Genomic DNA, 20,839 nt, shown 5'->3' on the forward strand with positions numbered 1-20,839 from the left:
GAAAAATCCTCAAAAACTAAAAGCTAAAGTAAACAAAAAAATGATGTGAAGATATGATCAAATCCTTCATTAGAGATTTATTCTGGATAACAAATACATTTAAAAGGTTCAATCTTGTTGGTAAGTGGTAAACAAAATACAACCAGATACCACCCAGAATGGTTAAAAAATAATAAGATTTATCAAATGTTAGTAACTAAAAAACAGTAATAACTCACAGAAATTATTATTCCATTATTATTTATACGTACATATACATACACGTACGTATGAAAAGCAGCATAGCCAGTTTGAAAACATTTGGCATTTTCTTATAATGTTACGTATAAACTGACCAGAAGACCCAGCAAGTCTACTCCCAGACATATACACAAGAAAAATGAGCACACATGTTGACACAAAGATCTGTGTGTGAATGTTCATTGTGGGTTTATTTATAATAGACCAAAACTGGAAAAAAAAATCCATGTGTCTATCAACTGATAAAGGATAACTAATTGTGATAGATGCACACAAAGGAGTATCTAACATAGAAAGTGCTAATATTCAAGGGGCTATAAAGACTCATTTGGAGGCAACAGAAATTTTCGAAATCTTGATTTTGATGGTAGTGATCAACTGTATGCATTTTCCAAACTCAATGACCAGAACACTGAAAGGTGCTCAATATTATTTTCTGTTAAACACACCTTATCAACAGTGATTAGTATTTTAAAAGGAAAGAAAAGACAACAGAACTGCACTGTAGAGAGAGATGCGAGTAAGGTCTGCTCACCCACAGAGACCAGGTGGCTGTAGTTTTCCAGCGTCACCTCCCGGTACAGGGTCCTCTGAGCAGGGCCCATCAGCTGCCACTCCTCCTGGGAGAGTTCCACAGTCACATCCTTGAATGACACTGACGCCTGGAACAGCACACAGCTAATCAATCTAAGGGTTCAGAGTCATGGACAGGAAAGTATTTTTTATCCAAGACACTGTAGTTCATCACAGAGAGAACTAGGATCATATGATTACCTGTAGTAAATAATTTTAAGGAAATTCAGTACCCATTAATGAGTTCTTAACATACTGAGAATGGGAGGATCTCCCTTAATTTGACAAATGGTATCTTTCAAAAAAACTCTATTGTACATTACCCTTTATAACTTAATATGGAAGACTTTTCCCTGACATTCCAATGGGAATCTTGGCTATTGGTACAAGGAAAGGAAAGGAAAAAAAAAGGTATAAGGGTTAGAAAGGAAGAAATAAGGACAGGCTGTGGTGGTGCTCACCTGTAATCCCAGCAGCACCAACACCATTTTTTTAGAGGTGACATGGTTAAGTTGGAGGGTTAACATTACGGGATTTCAAGACTTACTGCAAAGATACACTTATCAAGGCAGCAAATGATAAACACTGATCATCAGAAGAGAACAGAGTCCAGAAACAGACTCATACATGTGTAGAGGTACCAAGGCAATTCAAGGGAGAAGGTACACTGCTTTCAACAAAGAGCGCTGTCAGACGGGTGTGCAAAGGCAGAGAGCACAAACAGGGCAAGGCTAGTGTTTATCCACTTCCATGATGCAAAGCCCACTCACAGACAGCACAAGTCGCTATGATCCTCATGTCCTGAAATTCTAGGTGCAGACTGGGCCAATTTGAGCATATTTTGTCACTTCTAATCAGCAACTTTAATGCTAAAATAATGTTTAAAGCTGCTATTTGACATAGCAAAGGGAATAAAATCTCTGAAATTATAGAATACTATAAAAAATTTCATGAAAATACATCTAAAATATAAATAAAATGAACAAATTTTCTATAAAAGTGTAAATAAGAAAAGCTACATTAATAAAAGTACCCATGTAGTATACAGTCTTAAGACAATAAATCAATTAACAGACTAATAAGACAGGTCAATATAAACTTCACACAAAAAGTTCTCACAAAGCCCAAATTTAAAGGTGAATTTCACAAAATCTACATATTACAATACTTTCTCATTATTCTAAATTAGAAAAGGGGTAGCAGGAAACTGCCCACTTTTATGAGATTGTAATGACGATAACATAACTGGACAGGGAAACAAGAAAGTATAGTTCAATCTAATTTGTAAATATAGAAATAGAAGTTCTAGATAACTTAGAAAAGTCTCTAAGAAAATACACAAGAATCAATTTACCAAACTTATTAGCAACTAGGGTCTATATAGCAATTCAGGGTAATATCAGAAAATTCATTATGTTATTTATAATATTTATAAAGGAAACAGCAATAGCTTTTGTCCAACAGACATACAAAAGATATTCCAATATAATCTGACATCCATTCATGATTTACATCAAGTCTAAGCAAGTTGGTTAGTGGAGGAAACTCACAGATCCCAACAAATATTCTCTATCAAGAGCTAAGCACAAACCTCAGAGTTCATGGTAAAACTATTTTCCATCAAGATTTAGTTGACTTATTTCTGTTTTCCTTTTTCCATTTAACGCACAGACCCTCCTAAACCTCACAAATCAATTACATTACAAAGTGGGGGAATGAATAAAGAGCTCACCTGAGATGTACTCATCTTCTGAGGCTCCTAGGACAGTGCAGGAACCCTGAAGGCTCAGCTGAGGGAGAAACACAAGGACGAGGTCACAGGACTGCCTGCTTCGCAGATCCCAGATTCTCTTCCCCAGCTCTCACCAACCCCTTGGGGAGCAGCTCTAAAGGAGCATGTAAGCCTTGAACTGCATTCAAAGGATCATGACAGGTGGCACCCCTGTCCCGGGCAACTCTGAACCGATCACAGGCTCACACCCGCTGTTCTTTCTGAATGAATGTTAAATCTTCTAGATTGATTTAACAATAAAGCACATGTCCTTCTAGCTACAATAAAGAAATAAAAACAAAGGATTCTTTGAATTAAAGCATTTCAAAGGATCAAACACTATGCTTTCATTAAAATTAACTTAGCAGAAAATACTCCCTGTGCATCATTTATCTACTTTTTCTTAGTAGTACTATTTATCCCCTGATAGAGATACTCCACAGAAAGCCTAGTTAAAAAATAAGGATTTTTACCAAAGGACGAATGATCTCGCTGATAAGCAGATGATGACACATAATGGGGGGTGGGAGGGGAGCAAAAATGGAGGAAGGAGGGACTGTATAGAGGGAAAAGAGGGGTGGGGGGGAGGAAAAAATAACAGAATGAATCAAACACCATTACCCTATGTAAATGTATGATTATGCAAATGGTATACTGTTACTCCATGTACAAACAGAAACAACATGTATCCCATTTGTTAACAATAAAAATAAATTTTAAAAAATAATGATTTTTAATTGCTTGTTTTAAGTGGATGTATTTCTCTAAAGGCCCTTTTGATATGATGCTTTTGGTGACTTCTTTGTGAGTGAATTATACTCTTTTTTCCTCCTGACTGTCACCAACTAGGTATCCTTTGGAAAGTCACTGAGCCTTTCATATGCAGTGTTTTAAAAATTTCCAAGTCAGAAATAGTAACTTTAAAAACTCCTACATGTTTCATCATTCTGGAATTCTCTGAAACCAGGATAAACTCACTAGAGTCACACCCGGTGACAGACACATGTGACAGTAGCACAGCATTTGCAGAAGGGAGAACCAAGGGGCTGACCCTGTGTAGAAGAGCAGCTTAATGGAATTCCCACCTTCGGCCTACTTGTCCCTTACCTGCAGACTTCCCCTCAGAAGCCCCGCAATGAAGTGGCCTTTCCTGGGCATCCCTGCCTCACCCTGCTCTTCTCAAAGCTGGCCCAAACTTTCTATCGTCACAATCTGCAGGGGCTTCTGGAGGTGGCACTACCAGCAAGTCAGGCTCACCCTGGGCAGGAAGATCAGGAACTGCTTCTGACCATGCAAATCTAGGATCTGCTCCTTCTTGGGATCTTGTGTCTTGCTCTGACGCTCTGGAGAAAGGTTTAAGTCAGAGAGGTTTCTCTTCCAGGTAAAACTCTTGGGCACAAAGGGCCCCTACCTTCTACTTCACAAGGGCTACTTTGTTGCAAGAAGCTGAAACCTGGACCTGAAAACCAAATTTCACTTTAGAAGCAAAAACTTGAACCTTGGAATTAATGATATCAGAAGATATTAAAAGACACACAACTTGTCGGTGTAGAAGGGGCCAGGAACCTGTTTGATCCAAGGGATCTGAAGACACACCAGTAATTCCAGAATACATTTAACACATGGTAAGATTCCATCTGCATTCATTTCCTATCACATCGCTGAATAATTGGAGACAGGTCACTGCTCAGAGCTGTGAGGGCCACAATACCTGTAACAGGCAGGTGTGATATTAGCGCCTGAAACCAGAAGCAAATCACACTTGCCCTTGACTCTGAGCTCCCTCAACCGCTGGTAGCACATGACCTAAACGCAGGGCTTCACCAACCTCATGTTCGGTTATTTTAAAGCAGGTAATTATACTGATCTCACAGTGTGTGGTTTAGGTAGTCATCCACCGAAAACAACAAATGTCTTCTAAACATAACAGCAGTGGCCATTTACTCAGGGATTAGTAACCTGCACCTGGCGCTACAGGTGATGACTTACAAGTTTCAAAACAAAGTTATGAGGTCATCGCTAATATCCTCATCCCCAGAGGGGAAATCAGACTCTTACCCAGGCCGCCCTGCTAACAGGTGGGCAGAGCCGGAACTGATGGGGCCTTTCTGGCTCCAGAGCTCGGGGTCTCGCCGCAGACGCACAGCACGCGCGTTGTGGCACAGTCGTCGTGAACTTCACGAGCGGGCTTTCCCCGCTGCCGCTGGCTGGACCCGGCTCACGGGCCCGCAAGCGCCCCGCATCGCACACCTGCTCCGGGAGCTCAGCCCCACCTGCGTCCGAGAGCACTGGGTGGGTCCCCCGCGGGCCTCGGCCCTCCGGGGCCGCCCGTAGTATTCGGGGCCGCGGGGGCCGCAGGAGGTCCCAGGACCCTCAGTCTCACGCCCGCACCGCCGCGCCAGTCCTGACGGCCCCCAGCTCCCACCGAGGGGCGCAGCCTCCGCCCTCCGAGCCCACCCGTAGGATGCCGGGCCGCCTCCGCGGAGCCCGAGCCGCCCAGCGAGGGGGGCGGGGCCGACGCCGCGCATGCGCATCACCCCCGAGCCCGACTGGGGCGCCGCGCGGCGAGACAGGAATCGAGACTACGTGTCCCGTGAGGCTCTGCGCCCGCGTCTGCGCGGCGGGGAGTCCTCGCGGGTTTGGAGATCTGGGGGCGGCGGTTCTCCAAGTCCCGGCTGGGGTCTCTAGGAGCTTGAGAGGATTGGGGGCTCAGCTTAAGCGCCACCACTAAATGCAGAAGGACCCCTTGGTTGGCTCCCGATTGAAGTAACAGCATTTCCCCATAGGACTTTTGGAAGCTGCACCGAGTGCTGAAAATATAAGGAAAATTGATGCTAATCCTGTGAAGTGTGAAAAAAAATGGAGTTAGGTTGGACAGTAGAATTACATTGAATTTATGTAAGTTTACTCTGCACCCGGGGAAGATTTCCTTCAGCACGCATTCCAGAACAGCCTCTGTGAGGACCCTAATTGCAGCAGCCATCGCTTCTAATGATGCCACTTCACACTGTAGAACAGTTTGCAGGAGATTCCTTTGGTAAACGGGCATAGATTTCCCTTGGAAATGCTTGAAAAATGATCGACGATGTATACTGTGACTAAATCATCAGGGATTTTATTAGTTACTTTAGTCGACGCCTCCTATCTGTAAACTAAGATATATAAACTGGGAAAGAAGACGAAGTCCCTGCTATGTATTTGAGTTACTTTTCTACCCGTGAGACACCCCCCCCCCCCCCACACACACACGGTCTATCTCAAAAAGTTCTTTGCTGAACATGGTGACACATGACTGTAATCCCAGCTACCTGGGAGGCTGAGGTAGGAGAATGGCAAGTTCAAAGCTAGCCTGGGCAACTTAAGGAGCTCCCTCTCAAAATTCAAAAAATAAGAAGGGCTGGGGATGGAGCACAGTGGTAGAGCACCTCTGGGTTCCATCCCCAGTACCACAAATATTTTTAATTAAAAAAATTTAAGTACCTTAGCAAGGTGCTCATCTACTTCATCCCAATGGACTTCATGATTTGGTTGACAGTGATGTTAGACTTCTATAACCTTGCTGACTTTTTTTTCTTGTATCAATTATTGACACTAGGGAATGGAAATCTCCAACAACTGTGATTGAGTTATCTGTTCTTGATGTCTCTTTCATTCTGTTGTGGCCAGAGAGCATATTTTGTATGATTTCATTCCTTTTAAATTAACCAAGTTGTGTTTTATGGCCTAATACCTGTTCTACCCTGGAGAATATTCCGTGTGCTATGGAAAAGACTTGTTTATTCTGTAATCATCAAGTAGAGTGTTCCATTTGAATGGAGTCCCTAAGTTACATCACTATCTCAGAGAGTAATGCTATATCCCCAGTGTGGCAAATGGTCTAATATGTATGTCCGCCTTAAGAATGTAGGCCACTTGGAAGCTGCAATGCTCGATGTTTTCAGTTAATGTTAAATTCTGGCACACTCAAAAATATTCAGGAAGGGCTGGGGATATAGCTCAGTTGGCAGAGTGCTTGCCTCTCAAGCACAAGGCTCTGGGTTCAATCCCTGCAAAAAAAAAAAAAAAAAAAAAAAGTTCAGGAAATACTTGTTGATTTAGTGACTAGGAAGCTGGAGAGAGAGCAGAAAAAGGTATTTTGATAAGATGAGGGGAGACGCCAGGGGAAAGCTGGTAATAGTCCAGTTCTTGCAGGGAGAAGAGCAAGAATGAGTAAGGTAAGGTACCCAGGGAATCTTGGTGGAGTTAGTTGAGCCTGTGGCTGCTTAGACAGTTGTTTGAATCAGACACCAAACTGGTTGGGCCAAACTGGATGATAAGCAAGGTTTTTTTTTCTCTCCAGGCATCGCATGAAGGCTATAGGAAATATTGATTTGGCTTGTAGTCTACAGGAGGAGTTACAGAGGAGTTGGAATTCAGAGTGAGTTTGTGTGGATCATAGACTAGAAGAAACCCAGCACACCTACACATTCTACATGATCTCTAGCAGTCATGGGGTAACATTTCAAAGTATTCCAAGTTCATATTAATGGAGAAAAACTGAAAAGATCTCCTCTAAAATCAGAAACAAGACAAGGATGTCCATTCTCACCACTTCTATTTAATATAATTCTTGAAACTCTAACCAGAGCGATCAGGCAAGAAAAGGAAATTAAAAGGACACAAAGAGAAAAAGAAGAAGTCAAGTTAACTCTGTTTGCTGACATTATCCTAGACCTAAAAGACCCAAAAAACTCCACCAGAAGACTTCTAGAGTTGATAAATAAAGTCAACAAAGTAGCATGATACAAGATCCTTTCCTATACGTCAATAATGAATCTTCTGAGAAAGAAATCAAGAAAACTATCCCATTAATAATAACCTTGAACAATACTTGGGAATAAATCTAACCTGGGAAGCAAAGTATCTCTTCATTGAAAACTATAGAACACTGAAGAAAGAAATTGAAGATGTTAGAAGATAGGAAGACCTTGCATGTTCTTGGAGAGGCAGAATTAATATTGTCAAAATGGCCATGTTACAGTGTGATAGAGGTTCGATGCAATCCCCATCAAAATACCAATGGCATTCTTCACAGAACTAGAAAAGGAAAAAAAAAAAAAAAAACAGTCCTTAAATTCATTTTGGAGAATAAAAGATCCAGAACAACCAAAACAATCCTGAGCAAGAAGAGTGATGCTGGAGGTACCACGGTACCTGATCTCAAATTATACTACTGAGCTCTCGTAACAGAAATGGCATGGTATTGGCATCAAAATAACATGAAGACCAATGTAATAGAATGGAAGGCACAGAGACAAACCCACAGTTACAATCATCTGATACTTAACAAAAATTCCAAAAATATATGTTGAAGAAAAGATAGACTTTTAAATAAATGGTGGGAAAACTAGAAATCCATTTGTAGAAGAATGAAACTAAATCCTTCTCTCTCACCCTCCACAAAAGTCAAATCATACTGGATCAAAGATTTAGGAATTAGACCACAAACTTCGCAACTGCTAGAAGAAAAAATAGGGTCAACACTTCAACATACCAATGCAGTCACCAACTTCCTTAACAAGATCCCTGAAGCTCAAGAAATAAAAGCAAAAATCAATGAGTGGGATGCCGTCAAATTAAAAAGCTTCTGCACTGCAAAGGAAATGATTAAAAGTTAGAAGAGAGAGACTACAGAATGGGAAAAAGTCTTTGCTAACTACTCCTCTGACGAGGGAATAATGTACAGATTATATAAAGAACGCAAAAAACTTAATACCAAAAACTCCAAATAATCCAATCAATAAATGGGCAATGGACCTAAATAGACATTTCTCAAAAGAGGAAATGTAAATGGGCAACAGATAAATGAAAAAGTATTCAACATCCCTGGCAGTCAGAAATGGAAATCAAAAGTATATCTCACTCTAGTTAAAATGGCGATCAACAAGAATACAAATAATAATAAATACTGGCAAGGATGACCCTGTCTCAAAATACAAAGTAAAAAGGGTTGGGGATGTGTCTCAGTGGTTAAGTACCTCATGGGTCAATCCCTGGTACAAAAAAGAACCCTCAAAACAAAAACAAAAACAAAACAGCAAAACCAAAACCAAAACCAAAATTGTACACTCATCTGGTACAAGATACTGCAAAGCCTTCAAAATTTAATGAACAATGGAACAACAGCTTTCAGACATGAGTCAGACCTGCATTATGAATCTAAGCAGGTTGACTCCGTGCTAAAATAAAAGGTTTAAACAGCACCCCGTCTCGTGATAAAATACTTAAACCTCCAGGAGGTAGTGCAAAATTCTTCACTCTAGGAAAAGTGAAACTACTAACTTGCATAAGAAAGTATAATCTTCAGACACTAATGCTGTGATGATACAGATGTTGCAATTGTCTGACAAGGATTATCAACATCATCATCATCATCATCATCATTTGGTACTGGGGACTGGACCCAGGGTGGTCTACCACAGAGTTATATTCCCAACACTTTTTCATTTCTTCTTTTGCGACAGGGTCTCACTAAGTTGCCCAGGCTGGCCTCCAACCTGGCGATCCTCCAGCCCCAGCAGCCAGGATTACAGGCGTGCACCACAGTGCCCAGCTGACAAAGATTTTTCAAGCAGTGCTCCAGCAAGCAATCACAAACGCTTCCGGAACAATGAAAAATGAAGCCATGGCAAAGAAATGGAAGATATAAGGAAAAACTAAGCACAACTCAGAAGTGAAAAAGTAATAAAAATAAAATTTCAATGGATGGACTTAATGGAAACAACAAAGGGAAGATCAGAGAACCTGAAGACACATTGAGAAGAAATTGTCCCATTGGAGTAAAGGAAACAACAGATTGGGTGCCATCGAAGCAGAGAGCATCCTCAACTGACAACCAAAACTGGATGCCTTGATCTTTATAAATTCCCCAGTCTCAGGTATTCTGTTAGAGCAGCACAGATGGACTAAGAAACATATTAATTTATTTCTGATAAGGGTTTCAAGACATTTAATGGGGAAGGAACAATCTTTTCAACAAATGGTGATAGGAAAACTGGATGTTCACATGCAAAAGTAAAAAGGTGGAATCTTACCTAATACCACATACAAAAATTAACTCAAAATACATAAAAACCTAAACATGCCAGCTAAAACTATAAAACTCTTAGAAGAAAGCAGCACAAAAGCTTTATAAGGCTTGGCAATGATTTCTTGGCTGTGACACTAAAAGCAGAAGCAACAAAAGAAAATTAGGTAATTTGGACTTCATTAAGATTAAAAATTATTGTACATCAAAGAACAAAATCAAGAGAGTAAAAAAGTAACTTTTGAAATGGGGGAGAAGACTTTCAAGTCATGACCCAGATAATGGATGAATATCCAGATATAAATGACTCCTGCAACCGAACAACAATTTTAAAAAATTCAAAAGTGCACAAAAGATTCGAATAGATATTTTTCCCAAAGAAGATATACAAATAGCTAGTGAGTGTATTCAAAGGTGCTAGTCATTAGAGAAATGTAAATAAAAACCATGATGAGGTGCCAGTTCGTGGAGAAACTGGCATTTTGCATTATAGGTGGGAATGCAAAGTGGTACAGCTGTCGTGGGAAACACTGGTGGGTCCTCAAAGGGGTGAGTACAGAGGCTGGAGATGCAGCTCTTTCCCATCCTGTGCGACATGGGTTTAATCCTCAACAGAAACACACACACACACACACACACACACACACACACACAATTTTATGATTCAGTAATCCAAAAGAGAAAAAAAAAAAAAAAAAAAAAGCAAATACCAGCGTTCATTACAGCATTATTCACAATCGCTATAAGGTGAAAGCAATCCGAATGCCCATCGACAGATGAGTGGATGAACATGTGGCATACACATAAAATGTAATGTTCATCTTCTCCAAGTAGTGGAATTCTGACACCTGGTACAACATGAATGAAACTTGAAAACCTGATACTAAGTGAAATAAGCCCGACACCAAAGGACTGTTGTGTATGGTTCTGTCACTGGACTCAGTGAGTCTATCTCTTGGTGGGAACTGAACCAGAATAGAACACTAAGAACAGGTGTCACATGGCATGAAATTTATTTGCAATCAATAGGAAAACCACAGGGAATTTCTTCCAAAGCTGTGGGCAATTCATCTGGGCAAGGAATGCCTATTCAGGAGGTGTGAAGTCATCACAGCATGGGGGACTCTGGGTGGGAGAGGGGCACACAATCCTGCTGCAGGCTCAGCCTGACAACAGGCTCCTCCATACTGCCCATGCTATGGAAATGAGGCTTCAGCTCATTTCAATTGTATAGTGAAGTGAAGTTTGGGTCACTGCTGCTTGCTCTTTGGTGTAGCTGGAACATCACTTTTAAGAAACCGCTTTATCCTGGGGCTTAGGGTGCTGGCTGGGAGACAGTCTGCATTCTGCTTTCTCAGGCTACCCCTCTGCTAATGATTCCATTCTGTGAAGAACCTAGAAATGTCAAATTTGTAGAGAGAAAAAAATAGAAGGAAGAGGGGCTGGGGAAAGGAGGGAAGGTGCAGTATTTGGGTTTGAAATGATTCAAGGTTCTGAAAATGTAATCTCATTGAATTGTGTGCTTGTACACCTGGTGCGGTAGCCCATACCTGTAATCCCCAAAACTGGGGAGTCTGAGGCAGGAGGATTGAGTTTGAGGCCAGCCTGGGAAACTTAGTAAGATATGTTGCCTGCCCCTATGGGGAAATTAAAATGGTAAATTTCATGTTATACCATGTGATATTTCATCACATGCATACATTGTATAATTAAACAATTTTATATAGCAATTAGGAAATGAATATATTTTCCTTGTTTAAAGCAAAATAGAAACATTTTTAAAATGCTTGATTCTATCTCCCATCCAGTCTACTCTTGAATAACTAGTAATTAAAATGAACAGTTACTGATATATATGCATTCATCAGATATACATGCATACATTTTTATATTTATTTCTAGTTAAAATATTTCATTTAAATTAATTTTCACAGATACATAGAAACATAAAATTCTACATAGTCATAGAATTAAACATAGCCCAAACAAGCATATTAATTTTTGAGAGCTTGCCTGCTTTGCAAACCTTGCAAAACGAACTCAGCATCTCCTAGCTACAGATAAGATTACCCGGAGACGATGAGGACTCCAAACTGCTGCTGACCTTAGTCTCTGTAACTCAAAGACTCCCGGGAGACTGCAAATAACATCGCCTGGACCCATGAACCCCCTGTCCAATGCTCCTCTCTCCAGGAGGTCACTTGCTTACTCCACAGAAAGTCTCCCCAGCCTCACGCCTTAAGGGACTCCCTCTACTTGCAAACCTCTTAAATCACCCCCAAATAAAGTTTGCGGCTTCTACTGCCACCTTGTGGCCGTACCTTCCTTCTTCACCAGCCCTGGAATTCCTCGAAGGAACAGTCCAGACCCGGGCCTGGGTGTAGAGAGGGTGCCCCGGGGCAGCAGCCGGATGGCGGAGAGTTAAGACAGCCAGGGCTCGCGTCTCGGCACCTGCTGTTGACCGGCCGTGAGCCTGGCTGGCACTCCATCTCCTTGAGTCCCTACCTACGAAACAGGGTGAAGGACGCGCCCACCTGAAGGATCGTCGGAGGGTCCAGTGAGCCGGCCCCGTGCACTCAGGAGGTCCGAGTGCCCCTCGGTGTGAACAAGGGCGTGGACAGGCTCCCCAGCTCCCGGGGAAGCTTCGAGGTGCTCTCCAGGTGCTTGTCAGTCAGTTGTCCAGATCCTTCACCTGAAAACCACATGCACCCACGCCCGTGCTCACGCACACTCGCTACGCTGTCCTGCAAACTGCGTTTTTTCAACATTGCAAAATTTTTGGAAGAAAATTTCATGACACTTCTAGATCTTAATTTTGAAACAGATACATTTTATGGAGGGATACAGGGTAATATTTCATGAATCCTCTCTTTTGGAAAATATAAGTGATTTTCCAGCTTTTATTGTATAAAAAACTTAGTGGCAAATGTGTCTATACTTACAATATCATTCCCTTGCCTTTTTAGAATATATGTCTAGAAATGAAATTACTGAATAAAAGCATATTATATTTATATTTTAGGTTTTTTAAAAAAATTGTAGATGGGCTAGGGATATAGCTCAGTTGGTAGAGTGCTTGCTAGGTTCAATCCACCAATTTTTTGGTGAAAAAAAATTGTAGATGGACACAATACCTTTATTTTACTTATTTATTTTTATGTGGTGCTGAGGATCAAACCCAGGGACTTGCACATGCTAGACAAGCACTCTACCACTGAGCCACAACCCTAACTCATTTTTTAGGTTTTGATTCAACATGTTCTTGAGACTTTGAAACAGGAATTTTACTGAGAAACTATGGAGAGCAGTGACAGAGGATGGGAGAGCAGTGACTGAGATTGGGGGTCTCTGATGCCCTCATGGCTGTGGCATGCCCGGTGCCTGGGAATGTTTCTGTGCAAGGGCACAGGATGCTTAGCTGCTGTGGCAATGCCCTACATGAGGAGGCTCTGTGCAAGAGTCCTATCAGCTCTGATCTTGATCTCAGGCACATAGCTCCTGGGAAGGAAGGAATTCTTATGCTAGACAATCACAGTGCTTCACCAGCTCCGCTTCTCCAGTTCCTGCCTGCCTTACAGTAACTTTTAACAATGAACTTTCTTGAGCGCTACACACGAAGCTCCTAACATTGCACTTTGCAACTGTGGATTGCAACTGCTGAAAAGCTATATAGGATGTCCTAGTTTCTGTAACTTTCCTGAATACAAGGAATAATATTTGCTAGTCTTTAACCTGACAACGAGACATATATAAATAAAGGTTGCTGGCATAACTCTTAAGAGTTGCGCCTCCATCAGAGAGCGGAGCTCCACCTGATTCCAGCTTAATCTTCAAGATCTGTTTCCATGAATCTTTATTTTCCAATTCCCCTTTGCCCTTGGCTGGAACCGAGAGTTTGGTTGTGCTAGTCGCTGCAAGAAACTATGAGAAACGTGTTCTCATTTTTGAAAAAAATACACATAATACATAATTTGCCTTCATAACCATACTTAAGTGAACAGCTCAGGGACATTAAGTACATTTACATTGCTTTGCTACCATCATGACCAATTCCATTCAAAGAATTGTTGTATCTTTTAAAAATAACTTCCCAGTGAATTGAAAATTTATGTCCACACAACCTGCAACAGATATTTGCAATAACTTTATTCATACTTGATGAAACTTGGAGACAACCAAGAACATCCAGACAATGGACTGTTCAGCAGAAAAAAGTGCTTCTGAGTCTTGAAGAGACACAGGGGAAGCTTATATGCAGATCACTCAGCAAAAGAAGCGATTTTGAAAAGGCTACTACTGCATGATTCCAACTATAAGATATTCTGAAAAAGGCAAAACTCAAAGAGGTTTTTTTTTTTTTTTTTATCAGTGATTGCCAGGAGTTAAGGGAGACTGAGGGACGAGCAGGCAAAGATTCTGCATAATGTTACAATGGTAGTTATGAGTCATCATATAGTTGAAATCAGAGCAGGTTCAATACCAAGAAGGAGCCCTTCTGTAAACTATGATCACCGGGTGATGACATCGTCACCAGGTGTCACTCTGGGCTGGGGTGCTGATCTTAGGAGACGTTGTGCAAGTGGGAAGGAAGAAGGACATATGGGAACTCTGGACATTATGGTCACATTTGCTTTGAACCTAAAACTGCTCCCTAAAGATAAAGCCTATTAAAAAGTGTTTTGTTGAAATGGATGGAACTAGAGAGTATCATGCTAAGTGAAATAAGCCAATCCCAAAAACCCAGAGGCCGAATGTTTTCTCTGATAAGCCGATGCTGATCCACAGTGGGGGTGGGTAGGGAGGAATGAAGGAACTTTGGATTGTGCAGAGGGGAGTGGGGGGAGGGGGGAGGCGGTGGGGAGGGGATGGACGGTAGATTGTGAGACAGATGTTATTACCCTGTATGCATGTATGAAAAGAATTTAAAAAATATATTTATCTCTATAAAAAAAGTTAATGAAAATAAATAAATAAATAAAAGTTTAAAAAAAAAGTGTTTTCTTGGGCTGGGGCTGTGGCTCCATGGTAAGTGCTCCCCTAGCATGCGTGAGGCCCTGGGTTTGATCCTCAGAACCACATAAAAATAGAACAAAGCTATCGCGCCCACCTACAACTAAAACCAAATATTTTTTTAAAAGTGTTTTGTTTTAAAGACAACATATAGATAGGAATACCTAAATGACAAAGAAGTTGGAATTTTCTGATAGGGATTTTAAAGCAATCATGATTAAAAAAATACATTTACAGGCAAAACAAATGTGCTTGTAACAGATAAAAAGCAAAATTTCAGCAACAAAATAGAAGACATAAAGAAGAGCCAAACAGAGATTTTAGAAATGAAAAATGAAAGATAAAGCTCAGTGAATGGGCTCAATGGGAGAATGGAAAAGACAGAGAAGAAAGAGGAGCAGACTTCCACCTAGAACACTGGAGGGAGGAGGAGGAGGAGAACAGAGAGAAAGCAGACTGAAAAAAAAGTAAGCAGAGCCTTAGGGACGTATGGAACTTTTATAAAAAATCTATTCTTCATACCATTGTTGACCCGGAAAGAAATAGGGCAGAAGTAAAAAAGTACTTGAAGAGATATGGCTGAAAATCCCTAAATTTGGCAAGAGATATATTCAAGGAACTAAGTAAACCCCAGCAGGATAAAGCCAAAGAAATCCCTATCAAGATGCGTCATAATTAAACCCTGAGCTGGGTGCAGTGGTGCACCACTTGTAATCCCAGCAGCTTGGGAGGATGAGGCAGGAGGATCACGAAATCCAAACCAACCTCAGAAACTTAGTGAGGACCTAAGCAACTCAGTGAAACCCTGTTTCTAAATACAATATAAAAAGGGCCAAGAATGTGGCTCAGTGGTTAAGAACCCCTGGGTTCAATTCCCGATACTAAAAAAAAAAAAAAAAAAAAATTAAATTGAAATGGAAGTAAACCAATGAGTTCAGCCAGAGAGAAATGACAATTTATGTATAAAAGGAAAGCAATTTGAAATAGAGCATATTTCTCATCAAAGACTCTGTAGGTCAAAAGGAAGTGACAAAACATGCTAAAGATAAAAAAAAACAAACAAAAATCCTCCAAACCTACAAACTTCTACAAGGAGAAAGTATCCTTTGGGAGAAACGAAAATTAAAAGAATTTGTTATCATCAGTAGAAATAACATGAAACAGTGGCAAAAAAAAAAATTCTCTAGGTAGAAAGGGAATAACACAGAAAAATAAAAGAAATAACACAGAACATCAAGAAAAAAAGACCACAATAAGTAAAAGTAGAAGTAAATACCATAGACTTTGCTTCTCCTCTCAAGTTTTCTAAGTTATGATTGACAGTTTAAGCAAAGAGAAGAACCCTGATAGATGTTACCATAAATGCAGGCAGAGGAAATATTTAAGACAGTCATATTGTTTTAAAAGGGGGTGGGGGCAAATGCAACAGAGGAGGGCAGAGAAACATAAAAGTAGGTAAAGTTCCACACTTCGGTGAAGTGTAAGATGTCAACAGTATAGGCTGTGACAAGTAATTACGCTTACATAACATAATACCTATCACAACCACCAAAGAAGATAAACACGTGCACTCAAAAACAGTACAGATAAATCAAAATGGAATTCTAAAAAAAGGTTCAGGTAATCTACAGGAAGGCAGAAAAATAGAACAGAGATGCAGACAACGAAATAAACAAACAGAAAACCAAATAAAATGCGTGACATAAACCCTAAAAGAATTATTTTTGAGGTGGGGTCTCAGTACGTTGCCCAGGTTGGCCTTGGACTCCTGTGCTCAAGTGGTGGACCTACGTCAGCCTGCTTAGTATCTGACACTACAAGTGTGCCTACTGTGCCTGCCTAACTCTAACACATTGATGATTACATTAAATGTAAATGATCTAAATTTACCAATTAAATGATATTGGAAGAAGAGATTTAAAGATATGACCCAACTGCATGCAGTCTATAAGAAAATCACCTCAAATATAGTGATATAAGCAGGTTGACATAAAAGAATAGTAGAAGACATGCTTTGCACATACTATTAAAAAGAAAGCAGAAGTGACTATTTTAATAACATATAAAAGAGACTTTAGAGCAAAGAAAAGGAAATGACTAGATGGAGAGATGCATTATCTCATGATCACAGTAGCCAACCCACCAATGAGACATAGAAAACTAAATATGATATCAACCAAACAACAGAGTTGTAAAATGTGTTCATCAAAAACTTATAGAACAGAAAGGATCATTAAATAAGTCCAGAATTATAGTTAGAGACGTCAATGCCTCTCCCATCTCTTCTTGTTATTCACAAATGATATAGAAGACTAGAAGAAAACTAGTAAACTAGAAGAAAACTAGTAAAGATACAGAACTCAAGAACCAACTCCAGCTGGTTGTGGTGGTACAGTTGTATAATCCTAGCAGCTCGGGAGCCTGAGGCAGGAGGATTGCAAGTTCAAGTTCAAAGCCAGTCTCAGCAACGTAGCCAGATCCTGTCTAAAAAAAAAGGCCAGGGGTGGGGGGTGTTGGGGATGTGGTTCAGTAGTTAAGTACCCTTGGGTTCAATCCCTGGTAAAGAAAGAAAGGAAGGAAGGAAGGAAGGAAGGGGGAAGAAAGAAAGGAAGGAAGGAAGGAGGGAAGGAAGAAAGAAGGGTAGAAAAAAAGAAAGAAAGAAAGTGGCAAAAAAAGGACAAAAGAACCAACTCACAGGACTGAATCAACATGTATCAAACCCTCCACCCTGTAGCATCAGAATATACTTTCTTCCCAAGCAGTCACAGAATACATATCCCAAGACAGAGCATCTCAGGCCATAAAACAAGTCCCAACAAATTCAAAAGGACTGAAATCATACAGGATGTCTCTTATGATAATGAAATCAAACTAGAAATCTGTACAGAAAAATAACAAGACTTGGAAATCAAACAACATTTCTAAGTAATCCATTGGTCAAAAGAAGTCCTAAAAGAAAATTGTAGAGAATGAACTCAATGAAAATGAAAATGCAATACATCAAAATTTGTGGGGCACAGAGGAAGCAGTGCTGAGAGGAAAACGCATAGCATTAAATACATAAATTAGAAATAAGAAAATTGTCAACTCAGTTACTTCTGCACTCACTTCAGGAAGTTAGAAAAGATGAGACATAAACAAAATAAATCAAAGTAAGTAAATAATGAACGTAAGAGCAGAAATCAGTGGAACTGAAAACAAAAACAAGAGAGAAAATAAATGAAACAAAGCCTGGTTGTCTAAAAAGTTTGTAAAATGTCTGGCACAGTGGTGTACCTGTCATCCCAGAAGCTCTGGAGACTGAGGCAGGAGGGTCACAAGTTCAAAGCCAGCCTTAGCAACTTAGTGAGGCCCTAAGCAGTTTAGGAGACCCTGTCTCAAAATTTTTAAAAATCCAAAGGGCTGGGGATGTAACTCAGTGGTTAAGTATCCTGGGTTCAATCCTTGGTACAAAAAAGAAAATCTACAAAATTTGTAAACATCTAGCAAGACCGAAAAACCAAAAAGGAAAGAATACATAGATTGGAAACATCAGGAAGGAACCAGGAGGTATCACTGAAGACCACCCAAAGTCAAGGGAACCAACAAGAATACGGCAACCACTTTAGCACATGAATCTGGCCACTTAGATGAAATGGACCAATTCTTTGTAGAGGATAAACTGCAACAATTTATCTGATTTTAAAAAATACATATAATATAATAAAATAATATAATACAATAATAATAATATAATAGCCCCACAACTATTAAAGAAATTTAATTCATAATATTTAAGCTTTCAAAAAAAAAAAAAAAGACCTCCAGGCTCTGATGACTTCCCCGGATTCTGCCATGTCTAAAGAAGGATCAGCACTAATTCTACACTTCCTTTTCCAAAACAGAGTGAGCACATCTCAGCACTTCAGAAGCGAGTGCTGTCTTGATAACAAAACCGACAACACATAGCAAAAAGAAAAACTGCAGACCGATCTCTCTTGTGAATATAGACACACGTTTCCTTTACAAAATATTAGAAGACAGAATTCAGCAACATGTAAAAAAAAAAAAAAATGATTCAAGGTGATCAGTGGCACTAAATCTGGAATGAAAAGTTTGTTCAATGTGTGAAAATCTCCTTCATACTAACAGCATGAAGGAGAAAATCACAGTATCGTGTCCAGTGATGCGGAAAAACCAAGAAGAGAAATGATTCAATCCCCACTCATGATAAACCCCCAGGAAAGAAAAGAGGAACTTCCTCGATTTGATGAAGAGAACCTAGAAAAAACCTGCAGTTCATATTATACTTAATGGTGAAAGAATGTGATGTTCCTAAGGAAGGGGCTACAGCAGGAGGATCTGCGCCCAGGCTGCCGCTGAGCAGGCTCTCAGGACTTCTGCCAGTTCACTGAGGCAGGGGCAGGGAATAAAAGGAAGGGAAGACGTAAAACTTTGTTCTCCTGCAGAAACATGATTGGCTATGTGGAAGATCCTAAGGGATACATTCCAACCAACAACTCCTAGGCCTTGTAAGTGAGTTCAGCAGATCATAGGATATAACATAAACACAGAGAAAATCAGTTTTACTTCTTTAAACAAATTTAGGGGGAAAAGTCATAAACTTGAAAGAAGTGATTTATCCATTTCAAGACTTATTGTATAACTACTGTAATGAAGACTTTGTGTTATTCGTGGAGGGAGAGACATATAAATCAATTAAACAGAATAGAGAGGAGTGGGGCTTGGATTATCTCCGTGGTAGCGTGGTTGCTGAAGCCCTGGGCTTGATTCCCAGTACCACAGCAAAACCAAACCACAAACAAACCAACCAAACCAATTCATAGAGATTTGAAAAGAAGTACAAAATCCATTCGGTTGAGGAAGGATAATTTTTCAACAAATGTGGCTAAGGCATTTGTTTGTGTATAGCCACAATTGATCTATAAACCTAACAACCTATCCAAGAATCAAGCCAAAGTAGATCATAGATGGAAATGTGAATATCCTAGAAAAACACATTAGCAACACTTCTGGACTTAGGGCTAGGCAAATAGATTTTTAGATATTGCATCAAAAGAACCACCCACAAAAACAAAAAAGGAATAAATGGGACATTCTTGCAATTACCAAAAAGCTTTTGTTCTGTATGTAAATGACCTTGTCAAGAGCTAGAAAGAAAAAAAAAAAAAAAAAAAAAAGAGAGAAAGATTGGGAGCAAATGTTTGTAAAGTATATGTCAGACAAAGGATGACTATCAACATTTTATAAAGACTTCTGGACCCGGCTTAGCTTGAGGGTAAAGAAGGACCATTTGTCTAGCTTCTCTAGGGCTCCCCAGCCAGGGGCCACTTTTGCTCCAATATGGTAGCTCTTGGATGGGAATGTGCGGCCCCCTGGCAAACTTGCTGCTATTGCCTCAATCAAACTTCAAGATTGCATAAACCTGTGCGTCACCAACTGAGTGACCACGATTGTCACAATGAACACAGATGCAATGCATTTTCTGGAACACATGGGAACGCGCTCCTCCCATCCAGCTACCCAGGTGGATTTAGACAAGGAACAGCTGCTCAGCTTCATCAGAAGGATCCAGTGGCACCTGGAAAATTAGCTGTGGAGGGCAGGCTGCCAGGAAACCTTCACAGAAGAACAACGATACAAGGCTTGCCTCTTCTTCCAGACGAGGATATTCCACAGGATATTCGTGAGAATTTAGTGGAAGAGCTTCCTCAGCCACGGGAAATACCAGTAGGTGGAGCTGAGTACACCCAGGCAGAAGCAGAGGCCTTCCCCAGAGTGTGGTCCCACCTGAAGATGATCAGGTAGAGGAGTGGAAGCTCCAGAAAGTTCCGTGAAGGGACTTGGCTTCTTCCTGAGGAGCTTCTCTGCCCTCCAACAGTAAAACAGCCGCCTCAGGAAACTGCCATGGGCTTCCTTACCTTACAGGATTGTTTCATTGTGTAATAGGATCGGGGTAAAATCGCTTACTCGGTTAAAACAAAGGAACTCTCAAAATTCAACATTGGTCTAACAAACCAAGTAGAACATGGGCAAATAACAGATATTTCACCAAACAGCGCTTATGTCAGATAAGGAAAAGATAGTCAATGTCATTATGCATTCAGAAACAAAAACTAAGGGCTGGGGAGATAGCTCGGTTGGTAGAGTGCTTGTCTCGCATGCCCAAGGCCCTGGGT

At 40.5% G+C, this 20,839-nt stretch overlaps 1 protein-coding gene and 1 pseudogene across 7 annotated transcripts in view; one reads left to right on the forward strand and one right to left on the reverse strand.

The window, feature by feature from the left end:
• ZNF782 (zinc finger protein 782) overlaps positions 1-5,091 on the reverse strand; it is a 36,514-nt gene extending 31,423 nt beyond the window's left edge. For 3 of the 6 annotated variants that reach the window (XR_013758890.1, XM_079109367.1, XM_079109363.1), the window contains exons 1-4: positions 4,643-5,091; positions 3,842-4,043; positions 2,546-2,603; positions 776-902 (exon numbers count right to left, since the gene is read on the reverse strand). Coding sequence is in view for 5 of the 6 variants with exons in the window: in XM_079109367.1 (XP_078965493.1) it covers positions 776-902; positions 2,546-2,560 (142 nt within the window). In the remaining variant the exon portion in view is untranslated. Of the gene's footprint in view, positions 1-775; positions 903-2,545; positions 2,604-3,841; positions 4,044-4,124; positions 4,296-4,636 lie in introns of all 6 variants that reach the window. The other 3 variants (XM_079109364.1, XM_079109365.1, XM_079109366.1) reach the window with 3 other exon arrangements.
• Positions 5,092-5,110: 19 nt separating this feature from the next.
• Positions 5,111-20,497, forward strand: LOC306642582 (large ribosomal subunit protein uL13m-like; annotated as a pseudogene). The gene is made up of 2 exons: positions 5,111-5,252; positions 19,913-20,497. The product of its transcript is annotated as a large ribosomal subunit protein uL13m-like (transcript).
• The last annotated feature ends 342 nt before the right edge of the window (positions 20,498-20,839 follow it).

The sequence above is a fragment of the Sciurus vulgaris genome (assembly GCF_902686455.1).
Source record: "Sciurus vulgaris genome assembly, chromosome: 13".
NCBI lineage: Eukaryota > Metazoa > Chordata > Mammalia > Rodentia > Sciuridae > Sciurus > Sciurus vulgaris.